This window comes from Ostrea edulis, chromosome 10 (genome assembly GCF_947568905.1).
Source record: "Ostrea edulis chromosome 10, xbOstEdul1.1, whole genome shotgun sequence".
NCBI lineage: Eukaryota > Metazoa > Mollusca > Bivalvia > Ostreida > Ostreidae > Ostrea > Ostrea edulis.
Window position 1 is genome coordinate 13769379 of NC_079173.1, and position 23482 is coordinate 13792860.

Sequence of the window (23482 nt, forward strand, 5' to 3'; positions counted from 1 at the left end):
AGTTTGAAAATCTACAGAAAGTGCACACTTCTTTTTCGATGAAGATATAAGGACGGTGAAAATCAATTTTGTTACCATTCGTCAAATCGTAAAAATGAATATCCATTCGAGTGTATATCATCAATATACAGTTTAACCCTTAATACAAGTTCAAGTCTTAGCAATCTGCTATGTATTGAACAGCCATGTGCTTTGATAAGGACATTATAGACAGCGTCTTGTTGCATTATTAACTACAGTTTAATTAAACTCTAGAATAACTGTATTTACAGTATTTCAGATTTTCTAGGCAATGAGAAATAATGTTGGTCAGTAATCGTTGATGTCAGACCAGTGGGGGGTGAGATATTTTAGTGCTTCTACCATCATCAAAAGGAATTATTTTAAAACCAATTAAGTGTAAGTTGCAATGTAGGAAGAGTTAAAGCAACTATTATTAATGGGATTGTTCAAAACTTGATATTGCTCAAACGAACTTCTCAAACAGCTATATACAATTGTTTGATTTACTTTTATATTCATATGAGGCAGAATTTATTCAAAACATTGAAGACAAAATATCTTGCTGTGGCTTTTAACGCAACATTTAGATATATTGAATACGTTTTATCTATTAGCAATAATCATTTTCATTCATATGTCGATTCGATATATCCCAGTGAACCCCAAAGAAAAGAAACCACAGAGTTCTCTGCATCTGTTTCGTACTTATATATTTTATTGAAAATAGATATTAACGGCAAACTAATAACTCAACTTTATGACATCGTCAAAGTTGCTCCGTCGCCGAGTGGTTAGAGCATCGCGCTCAAAATCACACGGCCTCTCGCCTCTGGTCGGCGCGGGATCGAATCCCGCTCGCGCTGGTGAGAAAATTTCCCAGTTTACTTTTAGAAGGTAGGTGGTCTCTTCCCAGGCATATTGTATCTGGGTTCTCTCTTCCACTAATAAAAACTGGGCGTCACCAGATAATTGAAAAATCATTAAGTGTGACGGAAAACAGCAAAACAATTAATTTCCATCGTCAACTTTCCATATTTATATAGCAGTTTTACATTATTACCATTATTATCTGTATATGGATGGAGACGTGAATTTAAGCTTTCTTTCAACTTATAAATTCACGTCTCCATCCATATACTATGATTGATATATTATGAGTCGGTTGTACTCTGCGTGAACAGCACGACTGTATCCTGCGTATAGGAATGGTTGTATCCAAATGACGTTTGTCCATGGTGTTGCAGGAAACTGATGTAGGCCTACATAATTTGACCCGTGTTTACTTTCATGTATAAGGATTTATCATATGTACCATGACATTCATGATATGAATGATTTAATACTAAAAGACATCACTTAACAAATGTAGTACACTTTTCAATTTGAAGGTCAATTTGAATGTTCATACTTTAGATTGAAATCGAAGATACAAGTGAATATTGAAAAACGTAATGCAATGATTTTTAAAAATAAAAACCACAATGAACAATAAGCCCATGTGTGTCTTTTATCATAAACACAACATTGTATTTATGATAGTGAAATTTGTAATTTACTTCACTTGGATAAATTTATAGCTTTATGAATCTGCATTTAATGGGTGCGGGGGGGGGGGTGCTATTAGCAATCGCGTTCATTCATATTTTGACGACCTTGATTAACTCTAAAATTAATTTTTAAATGACATCTGAAATGTATTTTGTACCATACTTGGTTTATATATTGATGACTCAAATTTTCCCTGTTCGATTATAGATCTAGTCTAGAAAGGGGGGAGGGGGGGGGAGTCATAGAATTATAAGATCATTGATGACTATCACTAAGGATAGATAAAATTTCAGCATAAAACATTCATGCAGAATATTACGATCTACAGAGCAAATGTTTAATCCCCCGTAAATACTTTCTGCAACAAAGTCGTCATCTGATATCTGTGAAGTCGGACTGAACTGAAGACTGAAGTTTATAGCGCACGTCGCTGAGTGGAACTTAAAACGATCGTTGTCGCTGTCACATTTGATGACAATGAACCAATTGAATGTTTTAAAAGCTTCATATCTCGAGAATTCTACCCCCGCTCCCTATTTGCAAAACAAAAACCTTACACTCTCTTATAAATCTTATGTACACCGGAAGTCAACAAGGACGTAAACGAGTCTTGCGCCACCTATGTTTGAAATAGGGGAAACAACTGACAAATATTCGCAATTCAATATCAAATTCGATCAATACAGAATATATTCTTGTCAGTTTTAGAAAAACCAAAATTAGTGTAACGATAAGACCACAAGGTTAAAATTCAGTAAACTCCAACCACATTTCTAATTTAGATTCCAGTCCAAAATCAGGATACATTGTTACATCTCCCATATTTATGTAGTAATATTCCATTATCACCTGCATATCGTATTTATATCTCTCAACTGATTCGATATACAAGAGCTTGCTCTGCGTAAGGTCAGTTTTTAAATCGAAGCAGGCTGCTGAGAAACGCGTTGATGGTACAGGGGTTCCTACAGTCTTGTGTAAAGTCAGCATTTCGCAAATTCTGTGTTTGTTATAATGATCTAAATTGCCAATACAACCTATCATTGGGTCAAATGCAGTCTGACGTGTTTCATTCCGATTGTTAGGCCGTTCGTGACACACTGATGTTGACTACGGATAACTGTTTACCCAATCAAGATATAGGGCTCACGGCGGGTGTGACCGGTCAACAGGGGATGTGTACTTCTACTAGGCATATTATCCCACCTCTGATATATCCAGGGGTCCGTGTTTGCCCAACTCTCTGTTTCATGTTGCGTATAAGAGTTATGAGATTGATCACTGTTCGTTATCTTCGTCTTTCTTATAATAGATTGATATGAACACTAAATGCCTTAATTTGTACTTTATCCAGTCAGGTATTATATGAGTGAAGAAATTCTAATGACGTCTTCAACCATACATAATAACGTAGTGATTTCCGAAGATGAAGGAAATTAAAATCAATATAAAAAAAAACAGGCATATAGTCATAGAAATAAATATAGTTATAGAGATAGCATATAGTAATAGAAATAGCATATAGTCATAGAAATAGCATATAGTCATAGAAATAACATATAGTCATGTAAATAGCATATAGTCATAGAAATAGCATATAGTCATAGAAATAACATATAGTCATAGAACTAGCATATAGTCATAGAAATAACATATAGTCATAGAAATAGCATATAGTCATATAAATAGCATTTAGTCATAGAAATAACATATAGTCATAGAAATAGCATATAGTCATAGAAATAGCATATAGCCATATAAATAACATATAGTCATAGAACTAGCATATAGTCATAGAAATAGCATTTAGTCATAGAAATAAAATATAGTCATAGAAATAGCATATAGTCATAGAAATAACATATAGTCATAGAAATAACATATAGTCATAAAAATAGCATATAGTCATAGAAATAGCATATAGTCATAGAAATAGCATATAGTCATAGAAATAGCATATAGTCATAGAAATAACATATAGTCATAGAAATAGCATATAGTCATAGAAATAACATATAGTCATAGAAATGGACACAAGGTTTTCAATTGTTCGTGGATTGCTTGTTTAATTTGATTGTTATTTCCCGATCAACTGGGGAAACGTTTACTCAGTTTACTCAAATGGCGACATTACCAGTTTTCTCCTAAATTCTTTTATATAAAGAAAACGAACAGTGATCAATCTCATAAATTCTATAATAAATACAAAATACAGAGTTTGTTTACATGTAACACGAACTCCAGAATATACCAGAGGTGGGATCTGGTGTCTAGGAGGATTAAGCATCCCCTGTCGACCGCTCACACACGCCGTTAACCCTATCTCTTGATCAAACAGAGTAATCCATTGAAAGAATAAGTGTACCACAAAGAGTCTAATAATTGGTGTGAAACACATCAGACAGCATTTGACCCAATGGTAGGTTGTATTGGCAAGCTAGATTGTTATGACGTTCATAGAATTTTCAAAATGCTAACTTGAAACGAAACCTCTGTAACATCAACTTGTTTGTCAGTAGCCTTTCTCGATTTACAAACTGATCATACGCAGAATAATATCTTGGTTATTGAACACAGGATGAAACTGACATTCAGTGAATTCAGAGGTGATAAAACAGAGTTCTTCCATTCTGTAACCATCCCAGACCTTTCAGTGACCTTCCAGTCAAGTGAAGGTCACACCTTCATCCTGTAGAATCAGTTGGGAAATAAAAATAATATACGCAGATAATAATGGTAATAATGTAAAACTGCTATATAAATATGGAAAGTTGACGATGGAAATTAATTGTTTTGCTGTTTTCCGTCACACTTAATGATTTTTCAATTATCTGGTGACGCCCAGTTTTTATTAGTGGAAGAGAGAACCCAGATACAATATGCCTGGGAAGAGACCACCTACCTTCTAAAAGTAAACTGGGAAATTTTCTCACCAGCGCGAGCGGGATTCGATCCCGCGCCGACCAGAGGCGAGAGGCCGTGTGATTTTGAGCGCGATGCTCTAACCACTCGGCGACGGAGCAACTTTGACGATGGAGAAGCTGAACTCAACCCGTTTGTCATAAAGTTGAGTTATTAGTTTGCCGTTAATATCTATTTTCAATAAAATATATAAGTACGAAACAGATGCAGAGAACTCTGTGGTTTCTTTTCTTTGGGGTTCACTGGGATATATCGAATCGACATATGAATGAAAATGATTATTGCTAATAGATAAAACGTATTCAATATATCTAAATGTTGCGTTAAAAGCCACAGCAAGATATTTTGTCTTCAATGTTTTGAATAAATTCTGCCTCATATGAATATAAAAGTAAATCAAACAATTGTATATAGCTGTTTGAGAAGTTCGTTTGAGCAATATCAAGTTTTGAACAATCCCATTAATAATAGTTGCTTTAACTCTTCCTACATTGCAACTTACACTTAATTGGTTTTAAAATAATTCCTTTTGATGATGGTAGAAGCACTAAAATATCTCACCCCCCACTGGTCTGACATCAACGATTACTGACCAACATTATTTCTCATTGCCTAGAAAATCTGAAATACTGTAAATACAGTTATTCTAGAGTTTAATTAAACTGTAGTTAATAATGCAACAAGACGCTGTCTATAATGTCCTTATCAAAGCACATGGCTGTTCAATACATAGCAGATTGCTAAGACTTGAACTTGTATTAAGGGTTAAACTGTATATTGATGATATACACTCGAATGGATATTCATTTTTACGATTTGACGAATGGTAACAAAATTGATTTTCGCCGTCCTTATATCTTCATCGAAAAAGAAGTGTGCACTTTCTGTAGATTTTCAAACTTCGTGAATCTTAATTGAAATTGTGGTTGTTCGTCATATTTAAAATTGATGGCTATGTCTACGCAAAACGTTTTAAATTTTTTTAATTACTTTTACCGAAATGACCTATTTCTGTATAAGAAACTGCATCCAACAAGGATATTTATGTATAGGTTATAGTTTGCTGTCAAGCTGTTTTTTTAATCTACAAAATTAATAACTGCTTCGTTGATCCCTGCCATAAAAAGCGACTATATAAGTGACCAAAACCGAACATAGAACTACAGCTACCTCCAGCGAATTCAAGACCTCAACGTGCTTAAGGTAAGAACATATCGTTGTTGTTAAAGGATTATTTTGGCGCAAATGGTTATTGTATGATGTGTATTGTGATTGGCCTCCCAAGTTTTTATACTACACTCTTATTACGTCATTTTTTCAATAAATGACAAGTTTGGAAAACATAAAACTTGTGTTCTGATGTTTGAGCAAACAAAAACAAGCTTCGTGGAAGGCAGATGCTTATAACAAGCATTTCGAGAAGTTTTACCTCAATCATTTTAGGTGTAATCGCATGTGTAGGAACAGTTTGTGAGACGAATGCCCGGTCATCTTAAAACTGAATCATGCAACCTCTCCATGCTACTTTAAGAATTATCTCCAACGCATTTCATTAAAGGTGAAGATCTTACATGTACATGTAAAAACCCTTACAAACAAAGATACATTGCTGGATCCAGTAAGTGCTCTACCAAGCCCCTATCTTTGCTCCTCACGAAAATGTTAACAGCTGTGAAGGAGAAACTTCAAACTTACTGTGCGACTACATATGCCAGAAGTGGTGTTAATCAAATGTGGATTCTAAAAAATTCTAAAGAACTTTTAGTAAACTTGAAATCACAGAATTTTTCCCAAATCAATAGCATTAAAACCTATGACTTTTCAACACTATACACGACCATTCCTCACGATAAATTAAAGACTAGACTTTTTGACATCATAGACAGTTGCTTCTTCAACAAAAACGGAAAACGCAAATATTCATATCTAGTGATCAGTCATTCAAAAACTTACTTTGTTAAACATCACTCTGATTCCACGCACAAGTACTCTGAAGTTGAAATAAAAAATATGCTAGAGTTCCTCATTGACGATATCTTCGTGGTCTTTGGTGATCAGGTCTTCCAACAGTCTGTTGGAATTCCCATGGGCACGAATTGTGCTCCTTTGTTAGCTGACCTGTTTTTATATTAATATGAAGCAGAATTTATTCAAAAACTTCTACGTGAGAAGAAAAAATCTCTCGCTGTGACCTTCAATTCGACTTTTAGATATATCGATGACGTTTTGTCTATTAACAATGATAACTTTCATTCATATGTCGATTTGATATATCCCTGTGAGCTCGAAATAAAGGACACCACAGAGTCGTCCACTTCTGCTTCATACTTAGATATTTTATTGAAAGTAGACATTAACGGCAAACTAACAACTCAACTGTATGACAAACGGGATGATTTCAGCTTCTCCATCGTCAACTTCCCACATTTATGTAGCAATATTCCATTATCACCTGCATATGGTGTTTATATATCTCAACTGATTCGATATGCAAGAGGTTGTTCTGGGTATAGTCAGTTTTTAAATCGAGGTAAGCTACTGACAAACAAGTTGATGGTACAGGGATTTCAACAGTCTCGATTGAAGTCAGCATTTCGCAAATTATATGGTCGTTATAACGATCTAGTTCGTCAATACAACCTCACATTGGGTCAAATGCTGCCTGACGTGTTTCATACCGATTGTTAAGCCGTTCTTGGCACACTGATTTCGACTGCGGATAACTAGGTTTACCTGATCAGGATATGGGGCTCACGGCGGGTGTGACCGGTCAACAGGGGATGCTTACTCCTCCTAGGCACCTGATGCCACCTCTGGTGTGTCCAGGGGTCCGTGTTTGCCCAACTATCTATTTTGTATTGCTTATAGGAGTTATGAAAATGATCACTGTTCGTTATCTTCACCTTGCATGTACTTGTTTTCAGAATTTAGTATTACACCCCCCCCCCCCCCCCGAATTGATACAGTGCTACAGGATGAAGACATTTCTTGTTCTTCTGATCATCGGCCTAGTTTTGGTGGAAACCTTTGCCAGACAGAGTGAGTTAAATTATTTTCTTGTTTATGTTTATAAGCAAGTCGAGGGGACATGTCCATGAACATTATTCTCTTTCATAAAACACATCATTTTCTCAGTGAATACATAGTACAATAGATACAAAAATAATGTGCTCAGAATACTGACGATGCAAGAATGTCTGATGTTTTGATATTTCTTGACGTGAGAACTTTAAATTTCAAACTTAGATTTTAGATTCTGCAGAAAAGTCACTACGTATTCGTAACGTTTTAATGCAATATGGAAGACCCATTCTATTGACTCTACTGCCTCCCTACTGATATTCGTGAAAATCTATATAATCGAAGAAACTTCTCAAAGTATTATTTACCAAAATTCAAAACAAACCGTTAGAAGAACAGTTTTGTACCCTGGTATATACTAAACCAAACGCATACATAAACATAGTGTGTTCTAAAAGCTAGTCAGCAGGCTTTTAATCATTATTCACTCATTACTGGTTAATTTGGTTGTATGGTGTTTTTTTTGTTTACCTTATGTACGTCTGTTTATTTATATTTATCTCCAAGTATTTCTATTATATGTAAATGCTTTTAAAACTATTCCTTGTATTTTCATATTCTTATCACGTATATATGTTGCTAATATTCTTATGTTTTTAACTTACTTATTGTACTTTCAACTTTTAAAAGTTGCCTTTGAATAAATATTTATCTATCTATCTAATTGACCCATTTCCTGCTCTATCATTTGTAAGATAATTTTGTTCTTCGTCGGTTAAAAAGACTGTGACTCTCCATGTTTGTTTGAATGTAATTTAATTTTTCTTTGAATTCCATCTTTAGAACGAAATGCTGACAAAGGAGATAAAGACGATAATAACAAAAGTAAGAATACCGATGATGACCAAACTAGTGCAGGAAGCGATGACAGCAATAAGGGAGAACGTCACAGGAGAAGCGCAGATAACGGCGGCAACAGTAAGGCGAGTAAGGAGAGTAAGGAGAGCAAGGAGAAAGATGATGGGAGATAAAGAGGAAGAATTAGCGTCAATGTAAAGAAGGATGCTGAAATTGAAAAGGAAATGACTCATGAATTAACAAAAAAATAAACCCTTTCTATGAAAAACAGAAAGTATATCACTGATTCAACTCACCGTACCCTATTGTTGTGATACGTTCATTGTAGATTCGTGGACTATTTCATAACTCTAGATAATCTTTGTTTACATGTAGTATGTATATTGTATGTATATTGTAGTCTATAAGATATATATGGATAGAGTGTGAATTGCTGATATGCTGAAGGAACCCACGTGATTCTTACAGTTGTCAGCTTCATTTTACTACTGCAGTACTAGCTTTATTCAAATGTACAATTATCTGTGTATTTGAGACTATGTATATTTGTTCTAGAACAGCTATCTATTGATTTATTTGTTTTAAACATCAATATAATGCAATATAGGGACAAAATACAGCGAATTATAAAATTGAGACTGTTAAATTATTGATTTATTTAGATAACAATAGCTGAAAAACGATTCTCCCTGCATCTGCTCTGTCCCCCTGTAGATAAAAGTAGCTATGCCAAGACTATTGTTTTTTCCAGAAAATACAATATCACTAATTTAAAGACAAATCTCGTATCTCTTGTCTTGATGAGAAAGGTTAATTATTATACAGATCAATCCCATAACTCCTTTAAGGAATACAAAAAAACCAAAGTTGGGCAAAGTCGGACCCCTGGAAATTACAGAGGAGGGATGAGGTGTCCAGATGGAGTAAGCATCCCTAGTTGACTGGTCACACGCGAACCCAATATATTGACAATATAAATGGAGTCCTTCATAGTCAAAAAAATTGTTCCAAGAACGACCTACCAAGGAGAGTCTAACAATTGACATGAAGCAAGTCAGACAGCATTGATTCCAACGATAGGCCGTTTGGCAAATTAGATTATTATAACGATCATAGAATTTGCGAAATGTTCACTTTAAACAAAACTCCTGAAATCCCTGCATCATGAAATTGTTTGTCAGTAGCCTGTACGATTTTAAAATGATGATATGCAGAGCAAGCTCTCATGTATCGAATAAACTGAGGAATATTAACACCATATGCAGGTGATAATGGAATATTGCTAGATAAATATTGGAAGTATGACGAATGAGAAACTGAAATCATCCAATTTGTCGTAAAGTTGATTTGTTAGTTTACCCCTGATATTTTATTTCAATAAAACATCTAAGTAACAAGCAGTTATGAAGGACTCTGTGGTATCTTATTTCGAGTTCACGGGGACATACCGAATCGACATATGAATGAAAATGATTATCTTCATATCGATAAAGCGTCGTCGATATATCTAAATGTCAAGTTGAAGGCTGCATCAAGAGATATTTTCTTCTCATATAGAAGGTTTTGAACAAATCTGCTTGATACGAAGATAAAAAAATGACAGTTAACAAAGGAGGGGAGTTCGTACATTCTTTTGTGTATTTATTTATACTGAAGGTCTCATGCCAATTTTTGATGACTGACAAATTGTGTTGGAATCTCATTACGCCTTGCTCTTGGGTGTTACCAATCATTGATAATATTTGGTTTGATAATTATAGATATAATGGCACGGTGACCCAACCATGAAGCTTGAACTTAGTGTGTACTAAGTGATTAGGCAGAGACAAAATCTTTTTGTTTGATATTCACAGAACTTTAGTAGCTAAAAACACATATATTGTAGACATGTCATAATTGTATTAATCCGTATTTCCTCTTCAAGATTTGACACGAGATACAAATTTGGAAATACTGTTCTAGAGCAAATAAAGAGCGATAATTCTAATAAAATCAAGACAATGTCCTTTAAAACAATGACATATATCAAGTAGACCTTTTTACGATATTCTTGACAAAGTATCAACATTACTTTGAGGGCCTTCTCAAACATCAGCCAAGAAACAAGCAAAAATAATGGAGGGGAGACTACAATTAACACCAAAAGATGTTGTGTTTAAAAAGTGATATGTCAACTATGTCGGACAATTCTGGGAGAATTTCGTATATATTCGACTAGAATTGAAATATGCATGAAAACTATATTTTTAGCTTAGACAGATATCTCTTGTGAATGGTGAAGAAAACGAACAGCGATCAATCTCACAAATCCAATACGCAATACAAAATAGTGAGTTGGGAAAACACGGATCTCTAGATACTCCAAATGTGGGGTCAGGTGCCTAGGAGGAGCAAGCATCAACTATCGATCAGTCACATCTGCCGCGAACCCTTTTTCCGTGTAGATATCCCTTTCAGTTCAAGAGATATCTCACTAAGTGAAATAGATATCTCACAATATAAAAAAGATAGCCCAGTAAGTGGGATATATACTATAAGTTAAAGAGATATCTCTTTTTCCAAAGATATATTTTTTTAAATCAGAATTTTTTCTTTAAAATAGTATTATTTTCTTTTCTGAATAATTAGTAAATCGGCTTGGCATAGGTACCTTTATCTGTAGGGAACACAGCGGGTGTATGGGGAATAGTGTTATTCAGCTATTGTCATCTACAGAATAAACAACGACACTCTGGAATTTATGATTTGCTGTATTTTGTCTATATGTTGATGTTGTAAAACAACTAAATCAATAAATATCTGTTCTACAAGAAATATGCACAGTCTAAAACATACAATTTTTCATTTTAAAAAGCTAGTACGTCGGTGGTAAAGTGAAATTGACAACTGTAAGAGCCACGTGGGTTCCTTCAGGATAACAGTAATTCACATTCTATCCATACGTATATTATGAACTACAAAAGGATACTACATAGATAAGCTAGAGTTGTAAACCGATTCACGAGCTTTTTAAAAAGGAAAACGCATTTACATAAAACTCTATTAATTACAATGAACTTATTATAGCAATACCGTGCAGTGATGTGCATCAGTAATAAGCTTTGTGAATTTAAGGAAAAGGGTTTATCTTTAGGTTAACGCATGAGTGATTTTCTTTTCATTTCCAGCATTCTTCTCTATAGTGAATCCAATTCCTCTATCGTCCTCCTCCACCATATCCGTTCTCCTTACTGCTAGAGTCATCATCTGCGCTTCTCCTTCGACGATCTCCCTTATTACTGCCACCTCCCTTATTACTGCCACCTCCCTTATTACTGCCACCTCCATTATCTTTGTCATCATCGCCATTTTTGTCACTCTTGTCGTCATCATCTCCATTGCCACCACTTCGACCTAGAGATAAAATTTAAAGCAAAAACCTAATATACACTCAAACAAATATGGAGAGTCAGTCTTTTTAACCGATGAAGAACTAAATGATCTTACAAGAAGCAGATAAATAAAGTTGTCAATTACGAATTCGAAGAATATTTTCTGCAGGAACTTGAATATAAAGTTTGAAATTTAAATTTCTCACATCAAGAAATTCAACTTCTTGGATCAAATAATAGACGTTCTCGCAGCTTCAGACTTCTGACTTCATTAGAACTGTAACTATTTTACTATATATTCACTGAGAAAAAATGTGATTTTTATGAACGGGGTGACGTTTAACAGAGATTAATGTCCATGTACATACCCCAAGGTCCCTTACTCAACTTTCTACAGAGAAAGAAGAAAATAATTAACTCACTGGCAAAGGTTTCCACCAAAATTAGGCCGATGATCAGAAAAACAAGAAATTTCTTCATTCTGCAGCACTGTATCAGATCGTAGCGTATAATACTAAATTCTGAAAACAAGTAAATCTAGATATAATATAAAATGCATTGGGATAACTGATAGGAGAGAAAATTTTTAAAGTAGCATGCTAGAGGTTACATGATCAGAAATTTAAGCTGACAACGGATTCATCACACAAACTGTTCTTAGAATGTGACTAGACCTAAAATGATTTTTTTAATATGCAGTGCAAGGCAAACAACGGTATTTTCTTACCTTAACCAATACGTTGACGCAATGACTGCACTGGAGGTAGCTGTAGATCTACGTTCAGTTTTGGATGCTTATATAGTCGTTACTTATGGCAGGGATCAACGAAGCAGAGCTATTAATTTTGTAGATATAAAAAACTTGACAGCAAACTTTAACATCTACAAAAATACCATTGTTCGATGCAGTTACTTATACAGAAATAGCTCATTTCAGTAAGCGGCATTAAAAAAAATATTTTGATAACGATCTATGTTGCGTAGATACAGTCATCCATTATAAAAATGACGAACAACCTCAATGTCAATTAAAATTCACAAATTTTGAAATTCTACAAAATGCATATTTTGTTCGACAAGGATATAACAAGGACCAAAATGAATTTTGTTTCTGTTTCTCAAATCATGAAAATTAATACCCATAAGAGTGGATATCATCAATCTACAGTGTACACCTGCAAGATGAAGTCTTAGTAACCGGCTAGGTATTGAACAGTCGTGTGTTTTGATCAGGACATTTTAAGACGTCTTGTTGCACTGTCAATTACATTTTCAATTTAATTCTAGAATAACTTGATCGATTTCAGGTTTCCAAGTTAATACAAAACAATGGTGGCTGTCAGACAGCATGACCGGTGGACGTGGTCTGTAGTTTGTTTGTACCTCTATCAGAAGGAATTCATTCAAATGTTAGTTACAGTGCAGGATAGTGATTTTTATTAATTGATTGATTGAATATTGTTTAACGTCCCGCTCGAGAATCTTTCACTCATATGTAGACGTCACCACTGCTGGTGAAGGGCTACAAAATTTAGACCTATGCTCAGTGCTTACGGCCTTTGAGCAGGGAGGGATCTTTATCGTGCCACACCTGCTGTGACACGGGACCTCAGTTTTTGCGGTCTCATCCGAAGGACCGCCCCATTTAGTCGCCTCTTGCGACACGCAAGGGGTATTAAGGACCTATTCTAACCCTGATCCCCCTGGACCCAGGAGAGTGGAGGCAACTCTGATGAATGTGGCTGTTCTAACCTTGATATTGCTGAAAAGCGCATCTCAGATAGATGTACACAATTTTATAATACATTTAACACATCAGCGCTCAAATAATTACACATCCCAGAACCCCAACGTCAATGACTTATAATCATCTAAGTGTGCTAATTTCAATACTATAGAGTTTCTGGAACACCGACTGTTCCTAATGAAAATGAAAAAAATCACGCCTAGGATTTTAAAGAATTTAATTCAGAGACCATGGGTCATATCGCTCACCTGAGCAATTGCATATTCCCATTTTTTTAGGATTTGAATTTGAATCCTGGAATAATTTACCCTCTTTTGCGGCTTACCTGAAGCTGGAGTTCATGGTGTGAACATACTTAAATCTGCATCATATGAAGCTGTTTGCATATCAACTTATCACTTTACAATCTCGCTTTTGAGAAAGTCTTCGAGGAATTTTTCGGTATGTTTCGATGTAACACTTTGAACATTTGTTTTTAGTCCTATGCTGTATCATATTGTTTTCATTTTGATTTGATATTTTGTATCGTTGTGGGTCTTGAGGAAAAAAATAATTGTCAAGAATTTTCCTAAAATAGTACATTACTGTAAAACATTAAACCTCTCTTACTGCCGTGTCGAATTCAACGGAAATGATGTAGAAAACCTTGAATCCCGATTGTGAAAGGTGAAGGTAACGAACAGTGATAAATCTCATAACTCCTATAAGGAATACAAAATAGAGAGCTGGGCAAACACGGTCCCCTGGATATACCAGAGGTGGGATCAGATGCCTAGGAGGAGTAAGTATCCCCTGTCGACCGATAATACCCACCGTGAGGCCTATATCTCGATCAAGTAAACGGAGTTATCCGTAGTCAAAATAAGTGTAATCATAAAAGAAAAGAATTCTTGAAATTATTTCACAAATCATACTCCCCCGTTTTCTGAGTTCCAGGCTGATCCCGGGGTTTAACGGTTTTGATAAACTTGAGTCTTCATTATACATGAAAACTTTTATACAAGTATAAGGGATTGTAATTCAGAAGTTGTTAAGAGGTCTAAAAAAAAACACAAATTCAATTATTCTTGATTATATCTCCTTAAAAGGATTCCCTGTAAATCGAAATAAAAGACACCACAGATTCGTCCACTGTTGCTTCATACTTAGATATTTTTATTGAAAGTAGATATTAATGGCAAATTAGCAACTCGTTTTATGACAAACCGGATGATTTCAGCTTCTCCATCGTTAACTTCCCATATTTATGTAGCAATATTGCTAGCCATCTTAAAAATTACCTTGTTAAACACCACTCTGATTCCACGCACAAGTATTCTGAAGTTGAAATAAAAAATATGCTAGAGCTCGTCATTGACAATATCTTCGTGGTCTTTAGTGATCAGGTCTTCCAACAGTCTGTCGAGATTTCAATGGGCACGAATTGTACTTCCTTGTTAGCTGACCTGTTTTTATATTCATAAGAAGCAGAATTTATTCAGAAACTTCTACATGAGAAGAAAAAATATCTTGCTGTACCCTTCAATTCAATATTTAGATATATTGACGTTTTATCTATTAACAATATTATTATACCTCAGTATAAGAATTCTATGCAACGCATAATCTGATTGGTCTAGACGGTCACGTGCCTGGGATGACAAAACTTCATATCTCCCTCTCAAACATCATATCTCCCTGTCATATTTACCCCTTGGGCAGCCTCGTGCATTCTCCATGAATTTAACGTCAAGGTAGACGAAGTGTATCGTGACGTCACAATAAGTCCAAGTCATTCTACTTTCATAATTCATAAGGCACAAAATATGCGGGTCTCTGATACACAGTTGAATCGCATGGTTTTAGTTGGTACAAAAACAAGCAAGTAAATCAGCATTCAAGGAGAATGGAAATACAAAAATTGGTTATCATATCAATGTATTTCTTTGTTTGTACCTTCTACCGTAATACGTTGACGGCGCAGTGTTACCGTTAGGACGATCTCAGCTACATACAATGTATAGATGAGAGGACTGCAATTTCAAATGCACCTTTCTAGTCTTGCTCTGTTTCGGTATAATAAACAATTTATTGCATGAATGTTCGGGAGATATGAAGATTTATTCACTCAAGAAAAATGATATTCCCCGAGGGCAATTTTTCTTCTGTGAATAAATCTTCATATCTCTCTCACTATAATGCAATAAATGTATAACTTTCATTCATGTCCAATCGATATATCCCTTTGGGCTCGAAATAAGATACACCACAGAGTCGTCCACATTTGCTTTATACTTAGATATTTTATTGAAAGTATATATTAAAGGCGAAGTAACAACTCAACTTTATGGCAAACGGGATGATTTCAGCTTCTCCATCGTCAACTTCCCATATTTATGTAGCAATATTGCATTATCACCTGCATACAAACACGTTGATGGTGCAGAGGTTTCATGTCAGCATTTTGCAAAATCTATGGTTGTTATAACGATTTAGTTTGCCAATACAACCTAGCATTCGGTGAAATACTGTCTGACGTCAGGGGCGTAGCTTCGGTAGGCTCAAGTAGGCACGTGCCTACACATTTTTTCCCTTTATTTTCAAAACACATTTTTGTCCATAAATGTTTGCAAAATAAACATATATATTTCTAGCATTTAAAATCGGATATAAAATTATTCTGTCGGAGCTTTTCTTTTAATAATGTATTCTATATAATGTTTACATATTTTTTTCTAAACTCTGGTGATCACAATGACTCGCTCTCGAACTTAACAGTTTAAATTTTCCAAAAGTTGTGCAATATTTCAAGGGACTGATTCACGATTTCTCCGAAAATTTTGTTTATTCACTTTTAATGATCAAAACCTACTGTTTAAACGATTTCACATAAAATTTAAAGCCATGCATTATCACAGAAGCTCATTTTTGAGAGTTTGTTATTTGTTTTGTTAATGAAGATTGCTGTATGTTATTGTTTACGAAATTGTAAAAAGAAATGGATATTGATTAAGTTTAGCATATCTATCACATTTCAAGCATTCTTTGAGTAGAATGTGTCATCTAAAAGTTAAAAATTGTGACTATGCGAAATTAAGACGGTTTATATTGCAAAATGAATATGTCACTGGTTTGTTTGTTTACATAAAAAGACTCGAGTCTTTGTTTACACAACACATATTTAAGACTAAAGTGTTGCTTTTATTCTTGCATTCAGAAAGTAAAAATTTTGGCTGTCAACATCAAATGAGTTAATATATCTTTAATGTTTAACATCCAAAATGCAAAATATTTTTTTTTGAAAAATCGTGAACCAGTCCCTTTAATGTCTATTGCAATCATTTTGATGCTCAGAGTAGTGCAAACGAGTCCTAATATTTCAAAAATTTTATCGGGGTATCCCGTGGGGATCCGGGTTAGAATAGGTCCTCAATACCCCTTGCTTGTCGTCAGAGGCGACTAGATGGGGAGGTCCTTCGGATGAGACCGCAAAAACCGAGGTCCCGTGTCACAGTAGGTGTGGCACGATAAAGATCCCTCCATAAGCGCCGAGCATAGGCCTAAATTTTGCAGCCCTTCACCGGCAGTGGTGACGTCTCCATATGAGTGAAATATTCTTGAGAGGGACGTTAAACAATATTTAATCTATCGAGGGTGACCCGCGACCACCACCGAGATGGGGCCACCCCCTCCTGTACCTACCCCCTCAGCGCTTCGGGCCTCGGTGAAACCTTCAGTTTCATCACACGTGCCTACACATTGAAACAGTCCTAGCTACGCCCCTGGATGTGTTTCATACCAATTGCGAGACCGTTCTTAGCTCACTGATTTCGACTACAGATAACTCCATTTACCTGATCAACATATAGAGCTCACAGCGGGTATGACCGGTCGACAGGGGGTGTTTACTCCTTTTAGACACCTGCTCCCATCTCTGATATATCCAGGGACTCGTGTTTGTCCAACCCTCTATTTTGTATTGCTTATAAGAGTTATGAGATTGATAACTGTTCGTTATCTTCACCTTTCATTCAAGAAAACAAACTTTTCGACCATGTATTTGAGAACAAGATAATGCATTAGCGCAGTAATATGGAGAGTTTTATTTTGAACAGATGAAAATTTATTTTTGGTATACAGAATTATAAGATTAACACTGAGAGGCGTTTTACCGTGGGTTTTTTTCTGCGGGGTGTTAAATTTGGTTTATTTTAGCGGTTAGATAGCTTTCCACCAAACTTTCACTCGTCAAATATGCACCCAATTGCGACTTCAGTATTTGTAAGAAAGATACATATAACTCTTCCTTGTCCGCCAAAATTTATTCCGTTAAAATTATTAGCATACCATTAATCCAGCAAATCGCCACATGTTAGACAAGCGGAAAAAACCCCGCTATACGACATTTCTTTTATGAAAGGTATTTTGAGAGATATCTATTTCACTTTGAGAAATATCACTTTAACTGAAAGGAATATCTATACGAATTTGAATGCAATATGTTTAGATAGAAACAACACATATATCTATAGACGTTCATGCAAGGTGAAGATAACGAACAGTGATCAATCTCATAACTCCTATAAGCAATACAAAATAGATATTTGGGCAAACACGAACCCCTGGACACACCAGAGGTGGGATCCGGTGCATAGGAGGAGTAAGCATCCCCTGTTAACCGGTCACACCCGCCGTGAGCCCTATATCTTCATCAGGTAAACGGAGTTATCCGCAGTCAAAATCTGTGTGCCAAGAACGGCTTAACAATCGGTATGAAACACGTCAGACAGCATTTGACCCAATGATAGGTTGTATTGACGAACTAGATTGTTATAACGACCATAGAATTTGCGAAATGCTGACGTCAATCGAGACTCTTGAAACCCCTGTACCATCAACTTGTTTGTCAGTAGCTTACCTCGATTTAAAAACTGACTATACGCAGAACAAGCTCTTGCATATCGAATCAGTTGAGATATATAAACACCAAATGCAGGTGATAATGGAAAAGTGCTACAAAAATATGGGAAGTTGACGATGGAGAATCTGAAATCATTCCTTTTGTCATACAGTTGAGTTGACAGTTTGCAGTTAATGTATACTTCCAATAAAACATCTAAGTATGAAGCAGAAGTGGACGACTCTGTGGTGTCCTTCATTTCGAGCTCACAGGGATATATCAAATCGACATATGAATGAAAGTTATTATTGTTAATATTGTTAATAGATAAAACGTCATCGATATATCTAAATGTCGAATTGAAGGCCACAGCGAGATATTGTTTCTTCTCGCGTAGAAGTTTTTGAATAAATTCTGCTTCATATGACCTATCAATACAACCTATCATTGGGTCAAATGCTGGCTGACGTGTTTAGGATCGGTTGTTAAGCCGTTCTTGGCACACTGATTTTGACTGCGGATAACTCCGTTTACCTGATCATGATATAGGTCTCACGGCGGGTGTGACCGGTCAACAGGGGATGCTTACTCCTCCTAGGCACCTGATGGCATCTCTGGTGTGTCCCGGGGTCCGTGTTTGTCCAACCATATATTTTGTATTGCTTGTAGGAGTTATGAAATTGATCGCTGTTCGTTATCTTCACCTTTCATAAAAGGATTTCAAATCCATATTATTTCATTTTCGGGATTGCAGTATTGAATTGCTTTTAATGATCACGGTTTATTATCTTCGCTTTTCATCGAATATTGTTAATTGATTCCCTTAAATAGATACAACAATACCGAGACCCGATCACTTTGCTGACAGACTTGACACAAAATATATTGGGCCGTATTATAGTCAACTTCTATGTATTACCTCATTTTTATGAAAGATTAGGACATTGTTATCTAATTTAACTAATTTCCATGTAACATGTTAGCTGAAAACCCGCGAATCCAGCAGTTTATGGACATTTACAACTGCATGTTTCACCTTCGTAATTCATCATGCATATAATTATCAGTCAGAACTTCAACTTTACATAATTGAGTTCAGTGTATGTAGGCCGCGCTTTCATAATTCAAATCTTTGATAGTATGTAATGAAGTGCACGTTGAATTTTTTTTATCATCTTCCTTTATATTTATTATTTCATATAAGTGCTTACTGTTTCGTGGATTAGATATTGCCTGTACCTAGATATTGTCTATATCATATTAAAGCAATCTCTCTCTCTCTCTCTCTCTCTCTCTCTCTCTCTCTCTCTCTCTCTCTCGTACGTCATCATCTTCATTAGGGCTCCAAGTATAAATTGATGGATGTTTTTGACACATCTATATAACCTTTCAGTTGCTGTGTTACGGTATTGATCCTTGTCTGTATCGGTCATTCTTGAAACATTCTTAAGTCCTTAGGTTCTTCCTTCAAAGAAAATAAATATTTTTAAAAAGCATCCCCTGGTGACGAATTTAACCTTACTTCGAAGTATGGTATGTTTGAACCGAACTCGCTTTACATGGGACATATGAGAGCCCTATCATATCTATGAGGTCATCTTTCGTGGAAACCCTGTGTTGTGCGAGTGATCAGTTCCTAGTTAGGATGGGGTTCGACGCCTTCATATTCTTAAAGTAATATATCCCTGACTTGAGAAAGGTTTATCAGGTTATTTCTCATTAATGAATGGTCACTCACCTGCCATATGTTAATTTTTATATCGGCAAAGAAAATTCTAAAAATCTCTATTTTGGTTTTTGAATACTTGATTTAAAGATTCTTTTGATGTCATATCTTAATGAGTGAGTGGTCAATTTTAATTCATATACATTTATTCATTTTTAAAAATAACTTAACCTTTCAACTCTAAATGAATTCCTATATATTTCGTCACAATTGATTTGTTCCCAATTAAATCAATCTTTGATATAAATAAAATGCAAATACATGTATGCCTATCACTAGTAATACAATGTTATGCTTAGTTTGAAGCCCAGGAGAAAGTGTCTAAAATGAAAAGACCCCCAACCGGGGTTGGACCGAAGCCCGTCTTGCCTACACTAATAGAAGAGGCCATTATAGAGATCATGGAAGGAAAGCCGTCAATAGAGGGACGGAGTAAAGGATTTGATTCAGGTGTTGGGAGTTATATGCTTAATACTACTATTCCTATCAGTGACATACCTAAGTCGTTAAAACAGGGCATCGGGTGTGAAAGTCACTGGGCCTCGGAGATTACCTTAACAACGGATGTCCCGTGTCACAGTAGGTGTGGCACGTTCAAGAACCCTCACTGCTCAATGGCCGTAAGCGCCGAGCAAAGGCCTAAATTATAAAACTTTTCACCGGTCTTGGTGACGTCTCCATATGAGTGAAAAATTCTCGAGAGAGACGTTAAACAAGATACAATCAATACAATCAATCTTTTTTATTTAGAGCGTTTAAGGGTAAGTGTGTTAATACGATCAGCGCTATATGAATTTACAATGATAATAATGATACTAATAACATCATCAGATTCATCTGAATACGCAACGAGTAATAATATTCACTATAGGATATAATGTTTGATAAAGCTTCACAAAGAGGGGAGGGGTTGCAATAACGATTGAAGTCTCAGCTATTGAGAATAATGCATAGCATTGATATTTATTGCTTTTTTCACATTTCACAGTTTTCTGTTATGGCTTTGCAATGCTAATTTTGCTTTCAATAATACCAATTATCTTGTTTTATTTATTTTTTTCACGATTGAAATATTTATGCTCTGCTTACATTGGCCATAAAACATTCGAAGAACATAAAGGGGTGTATTTTTCCTGGAAGGGTGTGTGCCTGATTTTAAGTTTGTTGTTCGCCATCATGAACAAAGTAAGAACACTAATTATGACGTTTATGGCAAGTTACAGATTCGTGCGCCATTTACCGTTATTTCTGATGATGCCTGCTCCTCGTTGCACGCCATATAGCGTGAATTCTATTGATGAATGTTGGTTTTCCATCCTTTTGCAACAGAGTATGTTAATTTTGCAGTTGAGTCTGTTGATTGTGTTTTAAGCAAGTCTATTATGAAAGGTGAAAATAACGAACAGTGAGCATACTTCTGGTGTATCCAGGGGTCCATGTTTGCCCAACTCTCTATTTCGTATTGCTTATAGGAGTTATGAGATTGATCACTGTTCGTTATCTTCACCTTTACTTTAAACGAGACTGTTGAAACTCCCGCACCATGTATTTCACTATGTTTTGTAAATGAGTTAGTTATTGGTTTTGTATTAATGTCTTGTTTACCCTTTTTGCCTCCCAGATACGACATGGAACGCTCTAACTACTTAACCACCACAGCTGGTGTTGTGATACTTCCTTTAGTTATGATATGATCCTATAAGCATAATTATGTAATTCTATTTAAGCAAACTTTTCATTCAATTTATGCATGGCATTAAGCTGTCTACAACTGAACTTTGGTTTTGGATGTGCAATGTCACATAGACTTTGAAAATGAAGAATGGGATATTTAGATGACAAAATACAGTAAGATAATTACCCCCAGAGTTCACGACATCTTTAAAATTGACATAGAAAATTATGTTTCCAAGCACATAAGAAAAGTAAATGAATTTTGATGCTAAAATTAAAGACCCAAAAATTAGAAACCCATGAAAGAAGGTCTCCTATATATCTAGAAACCGCAGGTTGACATGACAGCAAAATTAGATTTTTCTGAGAAATGTTTCTTTAACTGATGGACAGTTTGAACAAGTGAATGTAGCGAGAGAAGCGTTTACTTACATCGCTGTTTGGTAATGTTATCCCTTTAAACATCTGTAATTAACGTTAGCAAAAAAATAAACAGTACGATTATTTTTATTTTATTTTTTGGATTACGGTAAACAAATTATGATACGCTACATTGTTGACAACTAGACCTCCTATCACGGTAAATTTCAGAGAAATATTACATACTTTAAAATAATATCACAATAATTTATTTTAATAAAGCAATTTCATTTTGATGATTTTTTAAAATTGTGTAATATACGGTATTAGGACGTGGGAGAACGGTGTTATACGGTCAATATTTATCGGGGCTTAAGACCCACCCGTTCCATAGTAATTGCCATTTTTCAAGAAAACCCCACGTGTCATCTACTAAGAATACACAAATTAAAAATTAAACAACAATTTTATTTTATGATTATTATCATTCTTTCAGATCACATAAATAGTCATTAAATTTGTCTAGGCCATAAGTTTACTATTTTCCTCCTTGAAGATGGTATAAAAATATTCAGAGGTCCAGTATTTTATTGCAAATTGTCTCTAGTATATTCAACTTGGACATGAAATAAAGCATGCATACAATTTAGTATAATTGTTTGTAAGATACATGTAGATAAGGTTTAGGATTTTGAAATACTTGTTTTCATTGATACATTTGTAATAAGAATACTGCTGTCCTATCGGTGTTGAAAATAAAAAAAAAAAGTTGGAGACCAATCAGTATATATATCAAACAAATATGTGATCTATTGCATTTAACACCGGTCTCAACACCCCAAAAATATTGACAGGTCCCTAAACAAAAATGAAACATTATAATTCAATATGGGACTTTTGAGATACGGATCCACTTTGACTTTTATAGCCCATTGAACGTAATTTGTAGGGCATGTCACTTCCGGATTGCAATAACAACTAAGTAAACAAGCATGGGATATTTCATTTGCTATCAAATTCCTGCATTCAAATGCTATCTTTGAAAGCAAGAAATCACTACAACCATTTTATAGAAAAATGCATTTGATTAATTATGTGTGTTGGCGAGGGATATAAATATAGGCAATATCTTGAGGATATTAGTAAAACTTCACGCCTTGCATCCAATGATATGCGTTTAAATGCGTCTTACCCCTTCCATGCAATGTACCAATAGCACCAATAGTGACTTGGATCGTCATCGTAGGACAGCGCATAGCTCTTTACGGACCGTCTGCTAGCGAAACACCATTTGTATCAATGTCAACTTTGCCCTACAATTAATTATTATCACGTGACTGTGGTGTCTAAAAGTCAAACATCATCGGTCGTTC

The 23482-nt window shown here is 35.3% G+C and overlaps 2 protein-coding genes across 2 annotated transcripts; one reads left to right on the forward strand and one right to left on the reverse strand.

Annotated features, from left to right (window-relative positions):
* The first annotated feature begins 7422 nt into the window (after positions 1–7422).
* On the forward strand, positions 7423–8986 carry LOC130050982 (protein starmaker-like). The gene is made up of 2 exons (XM_056152030.1): positions 7423–7512; positions 8338–8986. The coding sequence occupies exons 1-2, from the start codon at positions 7449–7451 to the stop codon at positions 8523–8525; spliced, it is 252 nt and encodes an 83-aa protein (XP_056008005.1). The 5' UTR covers positions 7423–7448; the 3' UTR covers positions 8526–8986.
* A 2098-nt stretch (positions 8987–11084) lies between these two features.
* LOC130050983 (putative carbonic anhydrase 2) lies at positions 11085–12514 on the reverse strand. The gene is made up of 3 exons (XM_056152031.1): positions 12451–12514; positions 12146–12244; positions 11085–11745 (listed from the first exon to the last, which is right to left on the reverse strand). Exons 2-3 carry the CDS (start codon positions 12201–12203, stop codon positions 11549–11551), a joined length of 255 nt encoding a protein of 84 aa, XP_056008006.1. The 5' UTR covers positions 12204–12244; positions 12451–12514; the 3' UTR covers positions 11085–11548.
* Between the last annotated feature and the right edge of the window lie 10968 nt (positions 12515–23482).

Excerpts from the sequence above, each read along its gene's own strand:
- LOC130050983 (XM_056152031.1), bottom strand. The coding sequence starts at position 12,203 with ATGAAGAAATTTCTTGTTTTTCTGATCATCGGCCTAATTTTGGTGGAA. Across the intron at positions 11,746-12,145 it reads TTTGGTGGAAACCTTTGCCA|GTCGAAGTGGTGGCAATGGA; the intron begins GTGAGTTAATTA and ends TTTTATCTCTAG.
- LOC130050982 (XM_056152030.1), top strand. The coding sequence starts at position 7,449 with ATGAAGACATTTCTTGTTCTTCTGATCATCGGCCTAGTTTTGGTGGAA. Across the intron at positions 7,513-8,337 it reads GGAAACCTTTGCCAGACAGA|AACGAAATGCTGACAAAGGA; the intron begins GTGAGTTAAATT and ends TTCCATCTTTAG.